The 22,139-nt window shown below is 47.2% G+C and overlaps 2 protein-coding genes across 4 annotated transcripts in view; one reads left to right on the top strand and one right to left on the bottom strand.

The window, feature by feature from the left end:
- Window positions 1–311: 311 nt before the first annotated feature.
- On the bottom strand, window positions 312–4,712 carry PPP1R14A (protein phosphatase 1 regulatory inhibitor subunit 14A). Its single transcript, XM_070397949.1, has 4 exons — window positions 4,453–4,712; window positions 2,062–2,142; window positions 1,492–1,524; window positions 312–547 (listed from the first exon to the last, which is right to left on the bottom strand). Exons 1-4 carry the CDS (start codon window positions 4,651–4,653, stop codon window positions 419–421), a joined length of 444 nt encoding a protein of 147 aa, XP_070254050.1. The 5' UTR covers window positions 4,654–4,712; the 3' UTR covers window positions 312–418.
- A 14,000-nt stretch (window positions 4,713–18,712) lies between these two features.
- The window catches only part of SPINT2 (serine peptidase inhibitor, Kunitz type 2), a 29,814-nt gene continuing 26,387 nt past the window's right edge, over window positions 18,713–22,139 (top strand). Inside the window, exon 1 of one of the 3 annotated variants that reach the window (XM_070398753.1) lies at window positions 18,713–19,168. In XM_070398753.1, the coding sequence (XP_070254854.1) occupies window positions 19,063–19,168 (106 nt within the window). In that variant the 5' untranslated portion in view covers window positions 18,713–19,062. Of the gene's footprint in view, window positions 19,169–19,229; window positions 19,249–22,139 lie in introns of those variants that run through there. The other 2 variants (XM_070398752.1, XM_070398754.1) reach the window with 2 other exon arrangements.

The raw sequence follows: 22,139 nt of genomic DNA, 5'->3' as shown, positions 1-22,139 counted from the left end.
TCATGATGTGTTGTGGTGATAGCAGGGATATCCTGTGCATCTCCTGTACAAGCCATCATTCCCATAGGAGCTGGGTGCCATCTGTACACTACAGCCCTGCCAGCTGGGACAGGCCAAGGCTGGGGGGAGGGGAGAACAGGATGTGAGTCCCAGGGGTGGAAGGTCAGCAGAGCCTGTTCTCACGCTCTCTGGCCACCGAGGAGTGATTCTCCATCTGTGTAGGCCAGCTGTGGGTGCTGGGACACAGGAGACCAGCAGGAGAGAGGAAGATTTTAGGAGTGATCAGGGAGAGGAAAAACAGACACTCAGTGTTACTGTTATAGAACCATTAAATACTACTTATAAACAAGTCAGGAGGGCACTAGGAAGGGCGGGCACAATGCTGGGGGGACGGAGGGGCCACTGAGGCCAGAGAGTGTCAGGGCGGCAAGGTCCGGGCCGGGTCTTGGAGGGGGCTCAGGCTTCTGTCACCAGAGGGGCTGGGCTGGCGGAGGCCTGGCTGCTTGTGGAGGCCTCGCAACTTCACCAGCAGCTCCCGGACGAAGTCCTGAGGACAGGGTGGAGGCTGCTGAGAACAGGGGGAGGGCAGGGGAGGGGCCCTGCCCAGCCCAGCCCAGCCCAGACCCTCTGACCTGAGCCCTTCCTTCTACTTCCAGGTCAGTGAGAGCGGGTAGAGGTGAAGTTAGAGAAGAGGAGAGGCCATGAAGAGGAAGAAGATTGGGGTGGTGGTGGGTGGAGACAGAGATGGGAGAAGGCGAAAGGAAGAAAAAGATACAAGGAATGAGAGAGATGGGGACAAACAAAGAAAGACAGGGAGATATAGAGACAGAGAGAGATAGAGAGACTGGGAGAGAGTTGGAGACAAAGACCAGGACACAGAAACAGACAGAGATACAGAGAGAGATGCAGAGAGAGAGTCAGAGAGAAAGACAAAGGGACAGAGAAAGAAACAGAGCCACAGAGAGACATTCAAGATGTTTCCCAGGCCAAGAGATCACCAGGAGGGTCCCCAGGGACAGAGCCTGAGCCTGCAGGGCAGACAGACACACAATCTCCCTCAGGCAGCCCAGAGCTAGTTAGAGACACATGAATATTTTTCCCTTTTAAAGCAGAGAAGGAAGTGGGAGGGGTTGGGCTGCTCAACTTCAGGGCCTGGAAAGATGGGGGTGGCGGGGAGAGCTGTGGAAGGGAGCCCCAGGGTATAACAGGGAGAGGGAGGGAGGGAGGCAGCACAGGCAGACACAGCATAGCAGAGGTAGAAACAGGAGACAGATGGGGGGAACGTCTCAGAGGGGAGGAGATAATGGAGGTCCAGTGGCAGATGGGTAGAGAGGAGAAGATAAAAGACACCACTAAAGAGAGAAAAGGGTTCCCCAGAGTTCCCACTGCTGGTCCTGGATGGCAGCTTTTCCCTGCTCCCCAGACACTCCCCCTTCCCCATGAGGATGCAGGGGCCAGAACAGGGCCTGTAAGGGGGAACGAAAAACTTACCTCTGTGGGGTTCGTGCACGATTTCAGGAGCCCCTAAACCCCCACCCACGCAAAAAAAAAAAAAAAAAAGTAAATAGTAAATGACTAACAACACCCCTGCCCCTCCAGTTCCTTCCCTTACTAACAAAGCCCCAAGTAACAATACAATGAAGTCAGACTCCAAGGTGGACTTCCCACCTGTCTTTAAGGGAGGAACACAGTCTGAGGGCAGGTTGAGTCAAGAATCTCTAGGTCGAGGCAAGAAGGTCACACAGCATTTCCTGCCTCTAGGAGAAAACAGGCCATAAGAGCCAAACTGCCCTCTTACTGTGACTCCCAGCTCCACTCCTCCTGAGCTGTGGGACCTTGGGCAAGTGATTACATTTCCTGGGGTTCACGTTCACCATCTGGAAAATGGAGAATAGTGCCTACTTCATAGGGTTTTGTGATGATTAAATAAGATACTAAGTGGAAAGTGATTGAAATAATTCCCAGTGCATAGTAAGGACTCAATAAACATGGTAACCATTGCTATGAATCTTAGGGAGGGGCGTGGTGGAGGACTTGGGGGCAGCTTTCCCCTCCACCTACCTGGATTTTCTGGCTTCTGTCCTCTTCAGTCTCTAATTCCAACAACTCGTCAATGTTTACTTCATCGGGCATGTCTGCCTCCTAAGGCAGGGAGAAAAGAAAGCTGGTCAGGCGCCCTTTTCCCTCCCTCCCCTGCCTTTGTCCAGGGGCTCTGTAGGAGCTCAGGCCCCAGGGCCCAGCTGGCGGGTTCTGGAGCAATAGTGTGGCAGTCAGGGACAGCACCGCCAAGGCGGGACATCTGGGTGTTGGGGGTGGGAGTGACAGATGAGTTGACAGAGGCCCAGGGCCTGTACCAGCTCAAATGGCTGGGCCCCTGGGCCTCAGGGACCTCGGGGCTGTCATGGGTCTCTCTGCTTGGCCCCAGTTCCCACAGCGGGGAAACAGGCCTGGTGGAGTTTTGGAATGTCAGATTCTGGGACTCAGGAGAGGGGCTGGCTCTGCCCTTTCAAGGAAAAGTCTGAGAGTTCGGTGTGGGGGAGGAGAGCTAGGGGAGCTGCCAGCCAGAGCCTGCTGGGTTTGGCCCCTTGCCCCAGGGGACAGGAAGGAACACAGGGGGCCAAGTGCAACCCCCTGTGCCCAAAGAGATGGCCACCAAGCCCCTCCCCCCCAAAGTAGATGGGATGAGCCATGAGCCTAACTTTAAGTGACTAAGAGGGGGACTCTTAATGGCCTCTTGGGCCAGAGGGCCAAACTCAGGCTGGCTCAGCATCCCTGCAGGGGACAGAACCCAGCTGTCTGAGCAAGAGATCTGAGCCTACAGATTTTTTCTTTCCTCACCCAAAGTTCTGCTGACTTTAGTGCAGCCTTCATGACTGGGTGTTCAGCAAAGGCATGGAGTGTCTATAAGTGTGTTATACGCCTGTGGGTGCCTCTGTACAAGGGGCCGGGGCCAGCATGACTGTGCAGAGGTATGTGGCATCATGTGTGTGGCCTGCACAGTGGCCTGTGGTCTTGTGGGTGTAAAGTATGTGGCTCTGGCTTACTGTGTTTGTCTCATCGTCATGTATTACAGGCAGCCATAGTGCCCACTGCCTGAGGGTGACCTCATAGGATACCACCTACCACTAGCAACTGGACTTGACTGTCATCTGTACAAGCCCATGAGTGTCTGAGAACAGAGGGACCTCATGTCACTGTGAGGGGCCCTGGCTTCTACCATCTTCACACTGTGTGGAGGATTTCTGCCTCCTGTGTGTCTGTGTACTCCTGTGACCATCAGGAAGCCAGGACTGTGTCCCCAGCATGTGTGTTATACAAAGTATGACTTCCATCAGAGGCTCCAGTGAATACAAGACTATAGTTCATGCTGAGTGCCCAGGGGCAGCTATAGTTTCTGCCATTGTATGTCCACATGTACCTACATCTTCTGCAGCTTACTCTGTTCTCTATTTGGGTGTAACTGTTATTTCTGTCATTTTTTGTTTTTGTTTTCTCAATCCTCACCCGAGGACATGCTTAGAGAGAGTGAGAGCGAGAGCAAGAGAGACAGACATTGATGTGAGAGAGAAACCTCAATCGACTGCCTTCCGTAGGGCCCTCATCAGGGACTGAACTCTCAACTCAGGTACGTGCCCTGACCAACAATCAAACTGGCAACCTCTCAGTGCACTGGATGATGCTCCAACCAACTGAGCCACTCCGGCCAGGCTAGTTTCTGTCGTTTTATGCCTTGAGTGCCTGCAGCATATGTCCTGTAGTTATTGTTTTTGCCTTTAGGGAGTAACGGTATGATTTAGTTGTAGTGGTTGTAGCTTGTACTATGAGTCACTACAGCTTGTGCTGGTGTATATCTATGAAGAGCTGTATGTAACTGGAGTCCTTTTATGTGAGTGTAGTTGTGTTGTGTGTCTGCATATGCTGTGGCCTGTGCCACTATGCCTGTGGGTGCCCGTGGCTGTAGCATATGTTGATCTGCAAGTGATCACAGCTTGTGTCCTTGAGGTTCTGTGTATGGCTGTTGCTTCGCTCACTGTGCCTATGAGTGGCTATAGCTTTCACTGTGAACGTCTGTGAATATTGTTGCTTCCTTTGCTATGTATCTCTGCGTGGTTGTAACTCCCCTGTCACCATGTCTATGTTTGGCTTTAAGACATCCCCTCCCCCCACCATTTCTCCAGATATGGCTGCTCTGACTCCCCAACTTTGCCTCTTCACCCCCCAGATGGTAAACCCCTGGCCCTCCCCAGATGTTTGGGCACATCTCAGGTGATTCAAGTGTGTGTCTCTGTGTCCACAAGCAGAGTGCCATCGACGGTGGATGGCCGGGCCAATAAGTGCAATGAGTGCCTGACCCCTTGGCGTGCGTGTACAGCAGCCAGCACAAGCAACCAAAGACCCCAAGGACCTATACCCGGTACCTCCCCAACGTCTCCACGCCCTTCCCTGCCTCACCCGGCCGCGGTATAGCTCCTCCAAGCGCCCGTCTATCCACTTCTCCACGTCCAGCCGCCGCTGCAGCTCCCGCCGGTCGTACTTGACTGTGACACGTGCGTGTCGTTTCTGCAGCCCCCCGGGACTGCCCCCCGGCCCGCGGGCCCGCGACGGAGCCTGCAGCTTACTCAGCACCCTCTTGCCCAGCCGCTGAGCTGCCATCGCGTCCTGGCTCCAGACCACGCGCTGCGCAGTGAGCCTTCGCTTAGCGCCCGGGGGGCCTCTTACGGGGCGGGGCGGGGAGGGGCGGGGCTGGCCGGGGGGCGGGGGCTCGGTCTCGGCCTGGGCCGACCCCGCCCCAGCCTCTCCGGGCCTCAGTTTTCCCTCTGACAACGCGAGGGCTGGGCGCTGCTCTGGTGTAAAGCCTGTAGCCGACCGGGTCTCAGGTATGCGTGGGGTCTGGGAGCCTCTGGCCAGGCTGGGCGTCTGAGGCTCTGGGCCACTGGATCCGGGTCGGGGTACCAAGACAGGCTCAGGGGAACCGGCCTGTTTGCGCCTTCTGCCGGTTGCAAGGAACCGTGCAGGAGGCCCCGTGCCATCTTTCTTTGCTCGGGAACGTCAAGCCATAGTACTCATTGTACATCATTTGTTCATTGCTTCATTTATTCACTCATCCATGCATTCATTCGTCCATTTATTTGCTCACTCCACAAATATTGAGTGTCTATAATAGGGCAGTGAACAAAAGAGACAAGCCCAGTCCTCATGGAGTTGACATTTCTTGTGGTGGAGACAGGCAGTAAACATAAGTACAGTATATTATAGAGTTTATTAGAATATGATAAGTCGTATGGAGGACAGGGTTGCAATTTTAGCAAGGGTGACAAGAGACGTGCCTTACCTTACTTCACAGGTCTTCCCACTTCTAATTATAAGCAGTAAGAAAGATACTTTAAAACTTAATTTTGGCCGTGTCCCTCCCCTGCTTAAAACTATCCGTAACTAGGCAATATCTTAGATAATGTCAACATAAGAAACATCAAAGATCCTAGCTGGGTAACTCAGAGCATCATCCCAATAAGCCAAGGTTGCAGGTCCCACTCCTGATCAGGGCACATACAAGAAGCAACCAATGAATGCATAAATAAGTGGAACAAATCGATGTTTCTCTCTTTCTCTAAAAAATCAATCAATAAATTTTTTAAAAAAGAAAAACGTTCAAACCTATAGAAAATTTTTATGAGTTTGGCACTGAGGACATATGCCAGGGAGCAAGATCTCAAATGCTTCAGAAAATAACAGTTTTTCAGTTTCTTTCATACATTTAAGATTAAGGAGGGAACTAAGGAAGATGATGTAAAGATGGGAGAGAGCAATGCAGGTACTGGATTACAGGATAGTTAAGATCATGGGTTCTCTTGAGGGTAGTTAAGTTTATATCAAAGGTGTGTTAACCTAGATGCACAGAAACAATGGACAGAAGGCAAAGATAACCTTTTACTAAAAAGTTATAGAACTGGGCCTCTCTACCCATAATGACCCAGCCCAGTTAGGAATTTATGATTAAATCACACTGTGAGGTTGGTTTTTTTGTCCACAGATGATATCCAATTTATGTATTTTTTCTTTTGTTGCTTGTGCTTTTGTTATAATACTGTGGACTAAAAAAAAGGAAGGGGGGTATGGAAAGTAACCTCACAGGGTGATCTAATCATAAATTCCTAACTGGGCAGGTCATCATGGGTAGTCAGGCCCAGGGCTAGAACTGTCTAATGAAAGGCTTATCTTTGCCTTAAGCAGCCCTGGTCCTTGTTTCTGTGCATCTAGGTTAACACACCTTTGCAATGCCTCTCTTCAGACCCCTCCTTCTGATACCTGTCCACCCTTTCAGACCCCTCCATAACCTCTCCTGTAATATAATCCCTGCTTTGCTTTATCCCACCCTCATGTAATCTTTATGGTCCCTGCTTAATTTAAAATTCATAAAATAAACTGCAAAACCATTATTTTCCAGAGCAGTTGTAATCTTGTTCTCTGGCATATGTTGTTAGTTTCACTCAAAGGAATCCTTATAAAAATTATCTATAGGTTTGGACATTTCTTTTTTTTAAATATATTTTTATTGATTTCAGAGAGGAAGGGAGAAGGAGAGATAGAAACATCAATGATGAGAGAGAACCATTGATTGGCTGCCTCCTGCGCACCCCCTACTGGGGATCTAGCCCGCAACCCCGGGCATGTGCCCTTGACCAGAATCAAATCTGGGACCCTTCAGTCTGCAGGCCGACTCTCTATCCACTGAGCCAAACCAGCTAGGGCAGGTTTGAACATTTCTTATGTCGACTTATTTATTTCTTAAATTTATCTTTATTGTTGAAAGAATTACAGATGTCCTCCTTTTCGCCCCTCTGAACCCTCCACCCCATCCCCACCCCCCATTATGTTGACACATTTAAATTTAAAACTTTTATGTTTCAAAGGACATTATCAAGAAATGAAAAAGAACAAATCAACAAACGACAAGTGCTGGAGAGGATGTGGAGAAAAAGGAACACTTGTGCACTGCTGGTGGGAATGCAGACTGGTGCAGCCACTATGGAAGACAGTATGGAGTTTCCTCAAAAAACTAAAAATGGAACTCCCATTTGACCCTGTGATCCCACTTCTAGGAATATATCCCAAGAAACCAGAAACACCAATCAGAAAGGATATGTGCACCCATATGTTCGTAGCAGCACAATTCACCATAGCTAAGATCTGGAAACAGCCTAAGTGCCCATCAGTAGATGAATGGATTAGAAAACTGTGGTACATCTACACAATGGAATACTATGCTGCTGTAAAAAAGAAGAAACTCTTAACATTTGCAACAGCATGGATGGAACTGGAGAGCATTATGCTAAGTGAAACAAGCCAGTCAATGAAGGAAAAATACCACATGATCTCACTTGTTCATGGATAATAAAGACCATTACAAACTTTTGAACAATAATAGATACAGAGGCAGAGCTGCCTCAAACTGATTGGCAAACTGCAGTGGGAAGACCAGGGAGGGTTGGGGGGCAGGAGGGAGGTGGGTAAGAGATCAACCGAAGGGCTTGTATGCATGCATATAAGCATAACTAATGGACATAAGACACTGGGGGGTAAGGGAGGGTAGGGGATTGTCAAGGGCGGGGGGGGGGGGGGGAAAGGACACATATGTAATACCCTTTGTAATACTTTTAGCAAAAAATAAAAATTAAAAAATAAATAAATAAATAAAAAATGAAAAAGAGCCCTAGCTGGTTTGGCTCAGTGTATAGAGCATTGGCCTGTGGATTGAAGGGTCTCAGGTTCCATTCCAGTCAAAGGCAAATGCCTGGGTTTCGAGCTCGATCCCCAGTAGGGGACATGCAGGAGGCACCTGATCAATGATTCTTTCTCATCGTTGATGTTTCTATCTCTCCCTCTCCCTTCCTCTCTAAAATCAATAAAAATATATTTTAAAAAAAAGAAATGCAAAAGACAACCCACAAAATGGGAGAAAAAAATTGCAAATCATATATCTGATAAAGCAGTTGTATCTAAAATGAATAAAGAAGTCATGCAAGTCAATAATAGGACAAATGACCCAATTTAAAAATGGATAAGATCTGGCCCTAGACAGTTTGGCTCATTGGATAGAGTGTCGGCCTGTGGACTGAAGGGTCCTGGGTTCAAATCCTGTTCAGGGCACATGCCCGGATTATGGGCGCGATCCCCAGTAGGGGTTGTGCAGAAGGCAGCTGATCAATGATTCTCTCTCATCATTGATGTTTCTCTCTCTCCCTCTCCCTTCCTCTCTGAAATCAATAAAAATATATTTTAAAAAATAAAAATGCGAAAAACCAATATGGCAGCATAGGTAAACACCTGAAATTGCTGCCTCGCACAACCACTTCAAAACTACAACTCAAAGACAAAATGGACATCATCCAGAACCACAGGAAGGCTGGCTGAGTGGAAATACTACAACTAGAAGGAAACAGAAAAGCACACTGAGACTAAGAGGAGGTGCAGAAGTAAAGTGCAGAGGTACGGAGGGCCACGCACGTGGAAAGGGCTGGCAACTGAGGACGTGGTTGTCTTTTTAAATCGGGAGGGAGTCACAAGCTCCCGACTGCTCTGAACTCTAGTTGCAGGCGAGTCTCTGGGGACCCAGACTCACACAGGGAGAAACTGGACTGTCTGGCATCGGGCAGAACTCGAGGGCGGCTTTCTCTCAGAGGTGCTTGCAGTGATTACTGTGGGACACTGAGACCCGGGGCCTCTCAGGGCAGGGCTGAGGAGCGTCCATAGCTGTTTGCTCCACCCTGTTGATTCCCTGAGACCCCGCCCCACCCAAGCTGTATGCAGAGGCTTTTGCATATGAATGACTTGGCCCTTTGCAATCTAAAATTACCTAACAAACTGCAGCTGGGTCAGAGAGACCCAGAACATCCAAAAGAAGGCCCAAGGCTCCACAGCAGCTTGCATTGCTTCACAGCTGGGCCTCATCTGTGCACCTCCAAACCCCAAACAAAGAAGAGGAATCTCCAGGTCTCTCTGTAGCTCCTGCTGGGTGGCCTCAGGTAGAGGCTAAATTAGCACCTCCTTAGATCCAAGAGCCAGTGTACCCAGGAGTCAGAATGGGACCATCCAGATTACAACTCCTCAGATCCATAAGGGACACACTCAGGGGGCAGACTCAGTGAGCACCAAAGCCCCACTGAAGCAAGTCTTGCCCAAGAAGGGTGTCTCCAGCACAGAAGTTCTCCCACCATAGACACAGCTGATTCTCACTGCCAATTGGCCTGGAGGTCAATTCCTCCCAGTGATACCTACAATAATCAAGGCTTAACTACAACAAGACTGTGCACCCAGCCCACAAAGGGGTGCACCAAGAGTGTCCACCTCAGGTAATTGGGGAGGCTGAGCCACTGGGCCCTATAGGACACCTAGCACACAAAGCCACTCTATCAACACAGGGAAGCAGCCAAAATGCGAAGACAAAGAAACAGGACACAAATGACAGAAATGGAGGAAAGCAAACTACTGGATATAGAGTTCAAACCCACGGTTATAAGGTTTTTCAAGAATTTTCTAGAAACCGCCAATAAATTTAGTGAGATCCTCAAGGATATGAACAAGGACCAACTAGAAATTAAGCATACACTGACTGAAATAAAGAATATCATACAGAGATCCAACAGCAGACTAGAGGATGGCAAGAATCAAGTCAAAAATTTGAAATACGAAGAAGCAAAAATCACCCAACCGGAAAAACAAAAAGAAAAAAGAATCCTGCCCTAACCGGTTTGGCTCAGTGGATAGAGCATCGGCCTGCAGATTGAAAGGTCCCAGGTTCAAGTCCGGTCAAGGGCATGTACCTTGGTTGCGGGCACATCCCCAGTAGGAGGTGTGCAGGAGGCAGCTGATCAATGTTTCTAACTCTCTATCCCTCTCCCTTCCTCTCTGTAAAAAAATCAATAAAATATATTAAAAAAAAAAAAAAGAATAAAAAAATATGAAGATAGTGTAAGGAGCCTCTGGGACAACTTCAAGCATACCAACATCCATTTTATAGAAGAAGAGAGAGAGCAAGATATTGAAAACTGTTATGCCCAGAGTTCGGGGTCCCCAATAATCCACGACCAGGGAGCCTTTTCCGATGCAAAAGCAAAGGGTCTTTTATTCAAGCCCGGGACTTGGTCTCCCTCTTGCCTCCATTACTGGATGCAAGAGAGAGCCCTGAGTTCCAAGAGAACAAAGAATTTATAGGGCTTGGGGTTGGGGGTTGGGGGTACATTCTGACCACTGATTTGGTCGATTCCGGTTGGTTGAGCGAGGGCCGGGGGCTAGTGACGCAAGGGCAGTGTGCAGCTAGGGTCTGGTTACACAAAGACAGGGGGGTGGCTAGCATACTCTTGGTCTTGGGCTAGTTTTCCCCACTTTCCCATTGGCCAAGATAAGGGCAGGCTGAGTAACTGATACATTCTGCGGCTTTTTCTTGGAAGAGGGGTTAAGGACACAGCTATCAGTCCTGTTCTGTCCTTTCAAAAACCTATTTGAAGAAATAATGACAGAAAACTTCCCCTACCTGGTGAAAGAAATAGACTTACAAGTCCAGGAAGCGCAGAGAACCCCAAACAAAAGGAATCCAAAGAGGACCACACCAAGACACATCCTATCTAATAATAGACAAACATGGTAATTGACCATACCTTTGCTATGCTTCCCATGGGCTAATCATTGTGATATGCAAATTAACTGCCAATAAAGATGGCGGTTAACTGCCAACAAAGATGGCGGTTAACTGCCAACAAAGATGGCGGTTAATTTGCATATATAGGCGCAATGCTGGGAGGCGAAAGGGGAAGGACAGAAGAAGCCACCTGCCGCTGACGGTGATCGGAAACCCAGGCGGCAGGCAAGAGCCGGGTGGCAGGGCAAAGGCGGCCCTGGGGAAGCCGGGTGGTGATCGGTGATCGGAGAAGCAGGGCAGGGCAGAAAAGAGGCTGCCGCCAGCAGCCGCCTCTTCCCTGCCCCCCCCTCCCCCCCAGCCGGTGTTCGGAGAAGTACCTGTATTTTTTTTTCAAACTACCTGTATTTTTAATAATTTCTTGACATGGTAAAAGAATTTCACATTACAATCCAAGGGTGGTGGGGTGAGGAGAAGGAGCAGCAGAACAATCCAACAAACAAAAAGGGAAACAGAAATGCATGGTGGAAGGGATTTGAAGGGTGGGTAGGGGCATTGCCCAACTAAAATGCAATTGGTTTGCCGAAACCAGTTTGGCTCAGGTGATGGAGCGTCGGCCTGCGGACTGCGGGGTCCCGGGTTCGATTCCGGTCAGGGGCATGTGCCTGGGTTGCGGGCACATCCCCAGTGGGGGGTGTGCAGGAGGCAGCTGGTCGATGTTTCTCTCTCATCGATGTTTCTGACTCTCTATCTCTCTCCCTTCCTCTCTGTAAAAAATCAATAAAATATATTTTTTAAAAAATGCAATTGGTTTGTTACTGAGTACTATTCATGGGAAGACAGCATCCTGAGTCCTTCTCTATACAGCATACTGGGAGTAAAAATGATGCATCCAGGTGGAAATATGATTAGGGGTTGGAAGACAGACAGGGAAAGAAGAAGTCAGAAATAGACACTGAGAGAGTCACTTCTGGCTGGCAGCAAATACTGACTCTCCAGTAGTGATAGAATAAAAAAGTGGGGGATATCTCTGGAAGATTCAAGAGATAGGGGGCAACTCTTCTATGGTTTTGACTTGCCCAGCAGATTTCCAGATACACATGTGTACACGCCTATGTTTGCATGCACACACATATACACATAACTGACTGCCCTCCCTGGAAGCACAGAAGAAGAAGAAGCCGCCAGAAGAAAAAGCCGCCCACCTTTGGTCCAGGTGCCAGCGCCTGCGGCTGGCTGCAGCCCAGGAGATGGACAAGCCACTCGCCCAAGGTCCCAAGCTGCAGCCACCCGGAGAAGCTGCCTGCCCTGTGGTCCAGGGCGCCAGCACCTGTGGCCAGTGAAATAGGTTCCCTCTTCTCCTACTGCAGTCATTACTTCAATATTCCCCTTCTGAATTTCTCTCCTGTGCTGCAACCCAACTCCACTTTTCATCGGAAGGATACGGAACAGAGAGAGCAGTGTTAAAAGCTTACATTTTTAAGCCAGTAAGGTTGGTACTTAAACATATAAATGGAAAACTAGAGTCCTTAAGGTAACAAAGGCTACAAAGGACAGGGACAGCGCAAGACCTATTATATCCAGCAATCCATATGGGGACTGAAAACTTTGCAATGATGACAATTACTGAAGATATGAATCAACTAAAATAGTTGACAGGGACAATTCTTCCATCTTTGAAAATATCTACATCAAATCTGTTTAAGTAGATTTTCATCTGCATAATATAACACATTCTGACAAGATCACCACCACCACCAATGTGGTCTGTGTTGTGCCGATAAATGTTTAATAACTGAGGGACCGGGCTACTAGTCATAATTAAAATGCCAAGAGCAAAAGACAAAGAGAGAATCTTAATAGCAGCAAGAGAAAAACAGTTAGTTACCTACAAGGGAGTACCCATAGGATTGTCAGCTGATTTCTCAACAGAAACTATGCAGGCCAGAAGGGAGTGGCAAGAAATATTCAAAGTGATGAATAGCAAGAACCTACAACCAAGATTACTTTACCCAGCAAAGCTATCATTCAGAATTGAAGGTCAGATAAAGAGCTTCACAGATAAGAAAAAGCTAAAGGAGTTCATCACCGCCAAACCAGTATTATATGAAATGCTGAAGGGTATTCTTTAAGAAGAGGAAGAAGAAGAAAAGGGTAAAGATAAAAATTATGAACAACAAATACATATCTATCAACAAGTGAATCTAAAAATCAAGTGAATAAAAAATCTGACGAACAGAATAAACTGGTGAATAGAATAGAAACAGGGGCATAGAAAGGGAGTGGACTGACAATTCCCGGGGGGAAAGGGGTGTGGGGGATGCAGGAAGAGACTAGACAAAAATCATACACCTATGGATGAGGACAGTGGGTGGGGTGGGAACCGGGTGGAGGGGAGCGATGGGGGGACAAAGAGGAACAACTGTAATAATCTGAACAATAAAGATTTATTTAATAAAATAAAATAAAATAAAAATAAAAATGGGCAAGATCTGGCCCTAACTGGTTTGGCTCAGTGGATAGAGTGTCGGTCTGCAGACTGAAGGGTCCCAGGTTTGATTCCGGTCAAGGGCATGTACCTTGGTTGCGGGCACATCCCCAGTAGGGGTTGTGCAGGAGGCAGCTGACCGATGTTTCTAACTCTCTATCTCTCTCCCTTCCTCTCTGTAAAAAATCAATATAATATATTTTAAAAAATGGACAAAATCTGAATAGACATTTCTCTAAAAAATCTATATGAAAGACAATCAACACATTAAAGGACATTCAACATCATTAGTTATCAGAAAAATACAAATCAAAACCACAATGAAATACCACTTCACAGCCAGTAGGATGGCTGTTATTAAAAGAAAATTTTTAAATCCTCACCCGAGTGTATATTTTTTATTGATTTTTAGAGAGAGAGAGGAAGGGAAAGAGAGAGAAACAGACTGGTTGCCTCTCCATATGTGCTTGGACTAGGGATCAAACCTGCAACCTAGGTACATACCCTGAGAGACTCAAACCTGCAAACTTTGGTGTAAGGGATGACTCTCCATCCACCTGAGCCACCTGGCCACAGCTGGCTATAATTTTTTAAAAATGGAAAATACTAAGTGTTGACAAGGATGTGGACAAATCAGAACCCTCATACATTGATGGTGGGAATGTAAAATGTTGTAACCACTTTGGAAAACAGTCTGTTGGTTCCTCCAAATATTAAACTTAGAGTTAACATATGACTCAGCAATTCCACTCCTAGATATGTACTAGAGAATTGGAAACTTAGGTTCACACAAAAATGTGTATATGAATTTTCATAGCAGCATTGTTCAAAATAGCCAAAAGATAGAAATAACCCAGCAATCAACTGATGGATAAATAAAATGTGATATAGCCATACCATGGAACATTATTCATTAATAAAAATAAATGAAGTACTAACACATGCTACAACATGGATGAACCTTGAAAACACACTAAGTGAAAGAATCCAAACACAAAAGGCTACATGTTGTATGACTATTTATAGGAAATGTTTAGGTTACTTGGGGCTGAGAGAATTGGGGTGCAGGGGGAATGACTGCTAAAGAATATGGCATTTCTGCCGTAACCAGTTTGGCTCAGTGGATAGAGTGTCAGCCTGCGGACTGAAGGGTCCCAGGTTCAGTTCCGGTCAAGGGCATGTACCTTGGTTGTGGGCACATCTCCAGTAGGGGTTGTGCAGGAAGCAGCCGGTCGATGTATCTCTCACATTGATGTTTCTAACTCTCTATCCCTCTCCCTTCCTCTCTGTAAAAAATCAATAAAAATCTTTTTTAAAAAAAGAATATGGCATTTTTTTCTTTCTTTTGTTTTCTTGAGGTTGATTAAATCTTCTAAAATTGTGTGATAGTTGCACAACTCCATGAATATACAAAAAACAACAACATTGAGTTGTACACTTTAAAAGGGTGAATTGTATGATGAGTTATATCTCAATAAAGCTGTTATATTTAAAAAGAAAGAAACTGTCCGTAGCTTTTCATTGCACTGAGGCTGAAGGCCAAGCTCCTTTGTTTACACTCAGAGCTCCAGGCATGGTTCCATTCCAGCAGGTTTGCACTGGCAGTTCCCTCGGCCAGGAAAGCTCTTCCCCAGAATGATATCCACAGGGCTCACTCCTATATCTTCCTCAAATGTCATCTGTTCAGTGAGGTCTTCTCTAGCCACCCTGTTTTTACACGTTTTATTTATTGTCTGTTTTCCAACTAGTGGTGTCCCAAAAGGAGGGCAATGTGAGTGGTCCCCCTTGGGTACAGGCAATAAGTGATGTACTGTCTGTAGAGAACTTGAAAATAATAAAAATGACCAAAAGCTTTTATTATACCATGTACCGATACAGTATCAGTGATAAAATGATCCTCCCACCACCGGGAAAAAAATCTTTTGTTGTTCTATTTACTAAACAGTTACTATAGAATTTTAACAATCCTTATAAGCTTCAAATTAGATTTTTTATTACTCTATTCTTTAGCAAACATTGTATTTGTATTCATTTTCTATCATTGCACAATAAATGACTACACACATTTATTATCTCATAGTTTCTGTGGATCAGTTCAGTCATGGCTTAGCTGGGGCCCTCTGCTCCAGAATCACCAGTTTGCAATCCAGGTATCAGCCAAGGCTGTGGTCTCATCAGAGGCTCAACTAAAGAAAGATTTGCTTCTAATAACTTGAGGGATTTGTTCTTCATATTCCTACTGGCTGTCCATGTGGTTCCTTAGCTCCTTGAGGTCATCTACAGTTCCTTGCTGTGTGGTCCTCTCCATAGGTCCTCTCACAATGTAGTAAATTCTTTCAAAGCCAGCAAGAAGATTTTCTCTCTCTCTCCAGTCCACTAACACAGGTTTTTACATAATGTAGTGTAATCATGAACCTCCTTTGCCATATTCTAGTGGTTAGAACAAGCCACAGGTTCTGCTCACCCTTGAAGGGAGGGGATTATACAGACCATGAACATGGGGGCTTCCCAACATCTATTTGCCACAATATTCTACAGGGAAACAAATACAGATATACTTTGTTTTTATTTGTTTTTGTTTTGTTTTGCACTTCGCTTTATTGCACTTCACAGATGTTATGTTTTTTACAAATTGAAGGCAAGACCCTCCATCAGAAAAAAGATAACAACTTCCTTTATTGCAGTGGTCTGGAACCAAATCCAGCTTATCTCCTAGGTTGGCCTGTATAGAGAACTCCCAGAGTTAACCTCTATTTTTTTAAAAAATATGTTTTTATTGATTTCAGAGAAGAAGGGAGGAGAGAGATAGAAACATCAATGATGAGAGATAATCATTGATCCGCTGCCTCCTGCATACCCCTTATTGGGGATTGATCCTGCAACCCAGGCATGTATCCTTGACCGGAATTGAACCTAGGACCCCTCAGTCCATAGGTAGATGCAGTAACCACTAAGCAAAACCAGCTAGGGCAGTGGTCAGCAAACTCATTAGTCAACAGAGCCAAATATCAACAGTACAACGATTGAAATTTCTTTTGAGAGCCACATTTTTAAAACTTAAACTATATAGGTAGATACATTCAACTTTAAATTCACGGTTTCATCTTCCATTTTTCTTTGCTTCTTCTTTGTAGCCATCTCAAACAGGGCACCTAAAAAAATGTTTCATTTTATAATAATAAAGCCACCAACACAAAAGAATTATAATTCTTAAATTGATGACAAAAATACCTGTAGGATTTGCAGCTGGTTGGAAAAATACAGGTAACTTTATGCTTCGAGTGGGGACATTTGTCACCCACGCGCGATTTGCGGACGCAACTAGCACTAACCACTGCACAAGGAGACTGCTGACTGACTGGCTCACTCAACTCATGCATGAATTGTGCGCGCCTCCTCCGCGCTACGTATCCCTGCATATCACCTCGCCCAACCAACACCCTCCACTTCTAACGCCACTTCTTCAAAATAGACTCACCCAGGCCGAAAACCAACTTCTGCGCATGGGCCACGAAGTTTCAATCGCACTGTACGTGCGCACCCCGCACATGGTATTTTGTGGAAGAGCCACACTCAAGGGGCCAAAGAGCCACATGTGGCTCGTGAGCCGCGGTTTGCCAACCACTGTGCTAGGGTAACCTCTAACATCTAAAGATCCAGCTTTATGGTCCACTTTGTTCATAACAATTTAGAATCATTTGGGTTTGTATCAGGCACAGTTTGAGTTTCTAATCTCTGTGATTCTACATATTTTTGCATTTAAATAACAGATTAGAATGATAGGACAAATGAGAATGATAGCACTATGATCCTAAAGATGAAGAAACTCTTCTGCCATTCTATTCTTTTAGAGTTTTTGTGTTTAAATTTTAAAACAGTGAATCAGAGTATGAACTGCAAGGTGTAGTATTTTTGTTAAATGCAAATTTTTATTCATACTTGACATATTCTACTGAATTTGAGTAATATGTCTAAAATTGAAATCTATTCATTTTCAATTGTTAACTTTAAAATGAAATAACAAATAAAATAATCATTGAAAATAATTTTCTATTAGAGAGGAGGAGGTGTAAAAAAATTAGTTCCACCACTGTTCCCAACATTATAAAGGAAGTTCCAACAAGGCACAAGTTTTGCTTTGTTTGCTGTTGTATCTTCTCAAGCATTTACAACAGTACCTGACTCACAGTGGTTACTCAATGAATGTACAGAAGGCAGGCATAGATGAATAGATGAATGAATGAATGAATGAATGAATGAATGAATATGCCTGTGCCACCTCATCAGCCTCACCTCTTACTACAGTCTTCTCAGTCTTCTAGTTCAAGCCTGGGCTTAGTAGGATAGGGGAAGGGGTGGAGTGCTCAGGTACTGGGGAGATCTTTGGGCTCACATTTGGAATCTTGATCTGGAGTCCCAGGACCTCACTGCAAGATTAAAGAAGATGGCTGGCATAAAACTTTAAGGTAAACACCATTTTACCCAATTAAGGCGCTTCACATATCAGGGGTGGATGAAAATAGGTTTATAGTTGTAAGTACAGGAAACAGAGTTTATTCCTGTATTATTTATTTTGCTCCACCCCTGTATTAATATGTCAGGAGGGAGGCTGACTAATGGGAGTGGCCCTGGCTCCTATAACATACTGTTGTCTTTCTTATCTTAGGATTTTTTGCTTTGCTGTTCTAATTCCTGGAATGTTTGTCCATTATCCCTTTTGTCAGTGTTCATTTTCAAAACCACCTCCTCATGGGCCCCCCTCCATTACCCAGCTCAATAGGTCTCTTCTATTTTCCTCTACTCCTATGCCTGTCCCACTCCATCCTCCTTTTGAGATTCTCTCCCAGGAAGTCTCTCTGGCCCCCACGCTGGGTCAGGCACTTCCTCTGGGCTTTCCTCCTTTAGGGCCTGATTACTCTGCCTGTGCTTCCCTATCGCTGCCCCTATCCCAGTCTGGTGAATAATTTATCTACCTCTCAGGACTGGGAACTGTAGAGGCAGAGCCTGAGGCTGGTGTTCATTCGTAAGTCCATCCCCTCCTCCGGAGAAGCCCTTTCTCACACTCAATGGGGGATGTGTCTGGGTTCCCATCACCCACCACCCCAGCTCATGATCACTTGGCCTGTGCTTCCCCGTCACATCCCTAGTCACTCTGCCCTGTGGCTGCTCCTATCTAGAGACTAGAGAGGCAGGGACGTGGTCAGTGCTGCATTACCAAGTTCCGACTAGGCGCTTAGAGAACGTCGAATTTAGAAAAAAATAAATTCCTCTTCCTCAAAGGAAGGTTGAATTGAGGCGGGCAAAAAGCCAGCTTTTCAGGAGGAGCGTGTCTGCGCCCTCTGCTTCCACTTGGAGTTGGGCGAAGGTACTGGGTCTTCATCAACCAGCCCCAGGGCAAGGGTAGCAGGAAGCCGGGCTCAGCGGGCATGCGCCTACCCGCAAGCCAGGCTTAACCCGGGGCGGAGCCAACCTTAGCCCGGGCCCTTTCCCCAGCGCCAGGGGGCGGGCCCAGGTGCGCCGAGAGAGGACGGCCGCGCAGGTGCCTGCTCCCTGCGCCTGCGCCAGGTGCTCCCCGCCCCCTCCCAGGCCACCTTCGACGTCTCCTTCTAGGCGGCCGCCATTGGCTCCAGCCTCCACCGAGCCATTTGCCGTGTGGTGGGGTTCTGAACGGTGGGCAGTCGCTGTGTGTCACCGGGGGCCAAAGGGCGAGTGAGGAGCGTTCTCCCGGGTGTGGGCGTAGGAGGCAGAGAAAGGCGCTTTCTTCCGGAGACTTCGGCGCCAGTGCCTGCGCCCGCGCCAGCGCGACCCCTCTACGAGCGTCCGCACCTGCCCGCGAGGCGCTCCAGTGCGCGTGCGCGGCAGGGGCTTCTCGCACCTGATCGCGAGACCCCAACGGCCAGCGGCTGGAGGCTTCGCCTGCGCGCGGCCGGTGGAGCTAGTCATGGCGCAGCTGTGTGGGCCGAGGCGGTGCCCGGCGCTGCTCGCCCTGCTGGCATCGTTGCTCCTCTTCGGGGCCGAAGCGGCCGACGGAGAACGTGACGTCCACGGTGAGTGCCCGGGCGGGTCTCCAGGGAGGAGTGGATGGCCGAGAGGCCGAAGGCGGGACGTTAGGGGCAGGATGTGGAGGGTAAGTTGGGATCCGAGGGACCCTGGACAAGGTCTGAGTGGGGAGAATGGCGGGGGAGGAAAGGGGGCGACTTGGTGAAGCTCACAGCGGGTGTGGTGGAGCCAGCTCTGGGAGAGGGAGCCTTTGAAGGGGTTGGCAGCTCTCGGGAGTGCGGCCGGTGGAGGAGGAGTCCGCGTTGAGAGAGTTTCCAGTGGGTGAGGGACGAGCCCAGCGTGTCGCCGGGGAGTAGCGGGGCCCCTCCCGGGGCAGGAAGGGGTGAGAGGCCCCCCAGAAGGCCAGCCGCGTCCTGGCCACACGAAGTCCCAAGGCTTTCCCGAGGCGGCCAGGCCTGTGAGGAAGGGGGTTGGGTAGGTGACCTGCTGGCAGTTTGCTTCTGGGAAGCCGGCTCCACCCCCACCTCTTTAGAGCTTGGACGGGAGCCTCCTGAGAAACCTTTCTGGTTCAGCTGCAGTGGAGCGCCTCCAAGAAGGAAGGTGATTCTCAGAGAAATCAACAGGAAGAAGAAGAAAAGCAGAAGTGTTGGAGGGGAGAAATTTTGCCAGATGCCAGGGTATAAAAAGAGTATTGGCGCCCTGGCCGGGTGGCTCGGTTGGTTGAAGCACCATCCCGGACACCAAAGGTTGCGGGTTCGATTCCCGGTCAGGGCACGTACCTAGACTGCGGGTTTGGTTCCCCTCCCCCACCACCCTACTCCCCTCGGGCTCGTGCGGGAGACAGCCGATGAAACATCGATGTTTCTCTTTCTTCCTCTCCCTCGCTCTCTACAATCAATAAAAAAACATAACCTCAGGTGAGAATTTAAAAAAAGAATAATATTGGTTTTGAGGAGCTGGGCCTAGATTTATTGGATTGGTCCTTTAAGAGGTTCGGATTTAAACCTCTCCACTCTTAAGGAAGTTTAGCTTGAAAGGTCTTTTTGAACAGGTGTTAGAACCTTAACTTCTTAAGACAAGCACAAGTGGGCTTTGAAAATAACTGTTGAAAGAATTCATTGATTCAGCAAAACTTTTTGAGGCCCTGCTATGTGTCAGGGACAGTGCTGTGACTCAGACACTCACAGAGCTTATAATCTGGTGGGAGAGACAGACAGTGAGTAAACATTTAAATAAAGAGCACTCATCACAATATTAAATTACTAAGAAGTAAATGAACAGGGCGAAGTACACAAATGAGGTGATGTAAGATGATGGGGCCACTTTTCCCCCCAATATAATCACCTAAAATTTTATTCTCTATTATGAACAAACAACAGGTTCCAAATTTCATTTTTTCCCTTCAAAAAGTACACTATTCAGATTCCATGTGTATATTTTGAGGCAATTTGCTTCTCTTGCCATGCTTTCTCTATGACTTGCCCTGTGACCCAGATATATAAATATCTATGTTCCTGTGCTTCCTCTCTTAGTCTTTTCTATCCTTCAGCAAGACTGTGTTCCTAGAATTGTGCCCCCGTTCCAGTCCCAACCCCTCTCAGGTGGGTGCCTGGCATGTGAACAAAGAAGCCAGCCAGCCTGCAGGACCCCTTGTAAGGTCCATATAAAAATATGCCCGATAGGGGTCACTTTGGTTCGGTAGTCAGGGGAGATCTCTCTGAGGAGGGCGACATCTGAGCTCTAAGATGAAAAGTGAGGAGGTGGCAGCCACACAAAGACTTTAGGGGTGAGTGTCCAGTTGGAAGTAATGGAGTACAAAGGCCTTGAGGCTGGAACACACAGGGTGGTTTTGAAGGAAAAGACCAGGAGAGCTAGCCAGCCAGTGTGTGTGGCTGGAGCGGAAAGGGAGGAAGGGAGAATTGGAGTAGGATGTGAGGTGAGAGAAACAGGCAGGAGCCAGTGGCTTTATAGGCATAGGCCAGCCTATTAGGTGAAAAGTGAGAAAGCCGATGGGTGTGCAACAAGTCATCATCTGCAGTGACTTCTGAAAACTTAATTTCTCTTTGCCTGAGGCAGAGAGGAAAAAAAATGAGTTATTGGGGATGTCAAGGGCTCAGCTCTAGAGGAATAAGAATTAGGAATGTATTACTCTTTTTTTAAAATGTATTTATTGATTTCAGAGAGGAAGGAAGAAGGAGAGAGAGAGAGATAGAAACATCAATGATGAGAGAGAATCATTGATTGGCTTCCTCCTGCATACCCCACACTGGGGATCGAGCCCGCAACCCAGGCATGTGCCCTTGGCTGGAACCGAACCTGGGACCCTTCAGTCCGCAGGCTGACACCCTATCCACCAGGCCAAGCCGGCTAGGGCTGGAATGCATTATTCTTATTCTTTGTTCATTATTCTTGCAGTCTGAACCAGGATTTGTCAGCCCTTCTGGACTTATGTAGATGAAGTAATTGTGTTAAGGATGTATAGTACCTTCCAGTTACCTGGCCTGGACTTTGTCAAAACTGAGTTTGGGGCTAACATCTATTGCTTACTCTGCATCTGTATTTCAGGGGTGGGGAACCTTTTAATGCCAAGGGCCATTTGGATATTTATAACATCATTTGAGGGCCATACAAAATTATCAACTTACAAATTAGCCTGCTATATTTGGTCAAACATTTAATTCACCCCTAATACCTTGGCAGGGCCAGACCAAATGATTTCACTGGCCTGACTTCTCCATGTGTTATTTAATCCTTGAGAAAACCTGGTGTGGGGAAGTTACAGATCTTATCTAAGGTCACAAAATAGTAATTGACAAAGCCAGGTTTGGCTGCAGTGGCCTCCCTGGCTGCTGCAGATGACTGGACCTACTGACCTTTCAGAAGTACTCCTGTTTGGCTGGGTCAACTAATGCCCTTGCTTATCTGAAGTTGTTTGTTTGAAAGCTTTCTACCATTTTTTTTTCCTTCTTCTTTCCTGATTGCTTTGATTTTCCCTGAGTGAGGTGTTTCTCCAGCCAC

This window comes from Myotis yumanensis, unplaced genomic scaffold, assembly GCF_028538775.1.
Source record: "Myotis yumanensis isolate MYYU_CA2020_CCGP unplaced genomic scaffold, mMyoYum1.0.hap1 SCAF_18, whole genome shotgun sequence".
NCBI classification, from domain to species: Eukaryota; Metazoa; Chordata; class Mammalia; order Chiroptera; family Vespertilionidae; genus Myotis; species Myotis yumanensis.
This window is presented reverse-complemented; position numbering and strand designations above follow the sequence as displayed.

Coding starts and splice junctions, on each gene's coding strand:
- PPP1R14A (XM_070397949.1), bottom strand. CDS start 4,653: ATGGCAGCTCAGCGGCTGGGCAAGAGGGTGCTGAGTAAGCTGCAGGCT. Junction 2,143..4,452: donor AGGAGCTATACCGCGGCCGG/GTGAGGCAGGGA, acceptor TCCCTGCCTTAG/GAGGCAGACATGCCCGATGA. Junction 548..1,491: donor CGTGCACGAACCCCACAGAG/GTAAGTTTTTCG, acceptor CCCTGTCCTCAG/GACTTCGTCCGGGAGCTGCT.